Here is a 1,823-nt window from a genome sequence, read left to right as displayed (position 1 = left end):
CGGAGTGGATGGGGTAATGTGGGGGGGGGGGGGGGGGGGGGGGGGGAGGGAGGGGCAAGGGGGATCTGCGGCTCTCTCCTGCCAGCTCCGGGCTTGGAGAAATAAAGTATTAATAAGGCATCTCTGCCGCGGCCGGCTAGAAACACCGGTGACATTATTGCACTTCCCTTTTGGAAGGGGCAGGATCACTTTGGAGATCATTTTGCCCCCCCTCACCCCCCTCCCCGTGGCTGGACTAAAGACAGGGGGAAACAAAAAGCCTGGACACAACCGGCACTGGACAAGGTAATGCTCTCCAGCGATGTGCAGGGTGTCCTCCCGCCTTGACACTTTTCTTTCGTTGCTTCACCCTCCTCTTCCCCCCTCTGCTCTGCCCCCCGCTTTGTGGAAGTGGGGCAGCAGGGACGCCCCGGCTGTTGCATGATGTGTTCCGCCGCTGGTTATTTTGGCAAGGGCGGGGGGAGCGGGGGAGCTGCACAGGCGGGCATTGTCTCCCTTCCCCGGCTCCTTTGGAAGGGTTCGGCTTTTCCCGGAAAAAGGAAAACGCGCGTTTCTCCTCCGCTGCTCGCTCCCGTTTGAATGAGAGGCAGAATTGCACGCCAGGTCTGAGGCGAGGTTTACAGGCTGCTGGCTGAGGGGTTTTGTTTGCTGTGCCCGTCAGGAGCGGTAAATTCCGCTCTTCTGACGATTATTGTGAGGTTTTGACATTTTTGTCAAGTGGGGGTGTCCCCCCGCTCTGCGTGGGGTTTAACACCTCAGCGAGGAGCTCGCACTGTGAGAGGAGGCTGGGAAAGGACTCCCGGCACCTGAAAGGAAGGACGGAAAACTATCCATCCCAGGGTTTTCCCTTCCGAGCCCCGTATCCCACCCGGCGAGACGAGCGGGAGTGAGGGGAAGGGGCGAAAGTGGCCGAGAGCCTCGGCGTGCCCAGCCCCATCCGCAGCCTCTGTTTAACCCTGGGCCGTCTGTCTGTCCTGCATTATGGGACTCACCGCTCGCTCCTGGCACCCTCGGCTCACGCTCCGTGCTGGGAGGCGTGAAGGAGAGGGCTCGAAATACGCTTTAAATGCGTTTTAATCGCCAGGTTTTTCTTTTCTCCCTCCGCCTGCCGTCACTGAGTCGCATTTACGGTTTCTCCCCTTAATTTTTCCCGCTGACTGGAAAACGCATTAATAAAAAAATCTGTGGGAAGAGACGGAAACTCAGTGAGTCAGGCTAAAGCTGCTCCAGCCAAAAGGAAAAAAAAATGGCAAAAACCCACGTTAAACTAAACTGGGGGATGACACAGGCGGGCTAACACGGGCTGGGGTGCGAGGCAAGCGCTGCGCTGGCCGGGCTGTCCCAGAGACAAACAAGAGCTGTGACAGAGGTGGCCATTGTTCTGCCCCTTCTTATCTAAATGGAGCAAATATCCTGTATGTAAAATATATATATTTTCATCAAGAAGGCAGGACCAGCGTAGAGACGAAGGTTTCCTCCTCGAGTGACTTCACTTCCCAAAATTAGCAGAAAAAAACGTTTCATCCGGTTAACTGTCTCTTTTTCGCTCTGCTGCAACAACCAAAGTCAAAAAAAGAGAGAGACCGAGAGAGAGGGAGGGAGGGAGGGAGAGAGGGGGAGAGGGGGTACGGAGAGAGCAACGAAACCGCTGGAAGGGCAGCGAGAAGAGCGAAAAGAGAGAGAAGGATAAAAAACTTCAGGAGGCGTCAGTCGCAGGCTAAACCGGGTCAATGTGTGGAATATTGCTGGTCCCGGCTGGAAGTTATTCCCGATGGACGGCACTATTAAGGTAAGGGGGCAGGAGGGGCTGGGGGTCCCCTCTG

The 1,823-nt window shown here is 56.1% G+C and overlaps 1 protein-coding gene across 3 annotated transcripts in view; it reads left to right on the top strand.

Annotated features, from left to right (window-relative positions):
- Positions 1 to 1,823, top strand: part of FLI1 (Fli-1 proto-oncogene, ETS transcription factor) — an 89,680-nt gene that overhangs the window by 15,616 nt on the left and 72,241 nt on the right. The window contains exon 1 of one of the 3 annotated variants that reach the window (XM_017738525.1): positions 1,602 to 1,789. The exons of the other annotated variants lie outside the window; for them this stretch is intronic. Coding sequence (XP_017594014.1) covers positions 1,772 to 1,789 — 18 coding nt within the window. The 5' untranslated portion in view covers positions 1,602 to 1,771. Of the gene's footprint in view, positions 1 to 1,601; positions 1,790 to 1,823 lie in introns of those variants that run through there. 3 annotated transcript variants of the gene reach the window in all.

The sequence above is a fragment of the Corvus brachyrhynchos genome, unplaced genomic scaffold (genome assembly GCF_000691975.1).
Source record: "Corvus brachyrhynchos isolate BGI_N302 unplaced genomic scaffold, ASM69197v1 scaffold46, whole genome shotgun sequence".
Classification (NCBI taxonomy): domain Eukaryota; kingdom Metazoa; phylum Chordata; class Aves; order Passeriformes; family Corvidae; genus Corvus; species Corvus brachyrhynchos.
The sequence above is the reverse complement of the archived record's forward strand: the minus strand, read 5'-3'. Positions and strand labels throughout refer to the sequence as shown.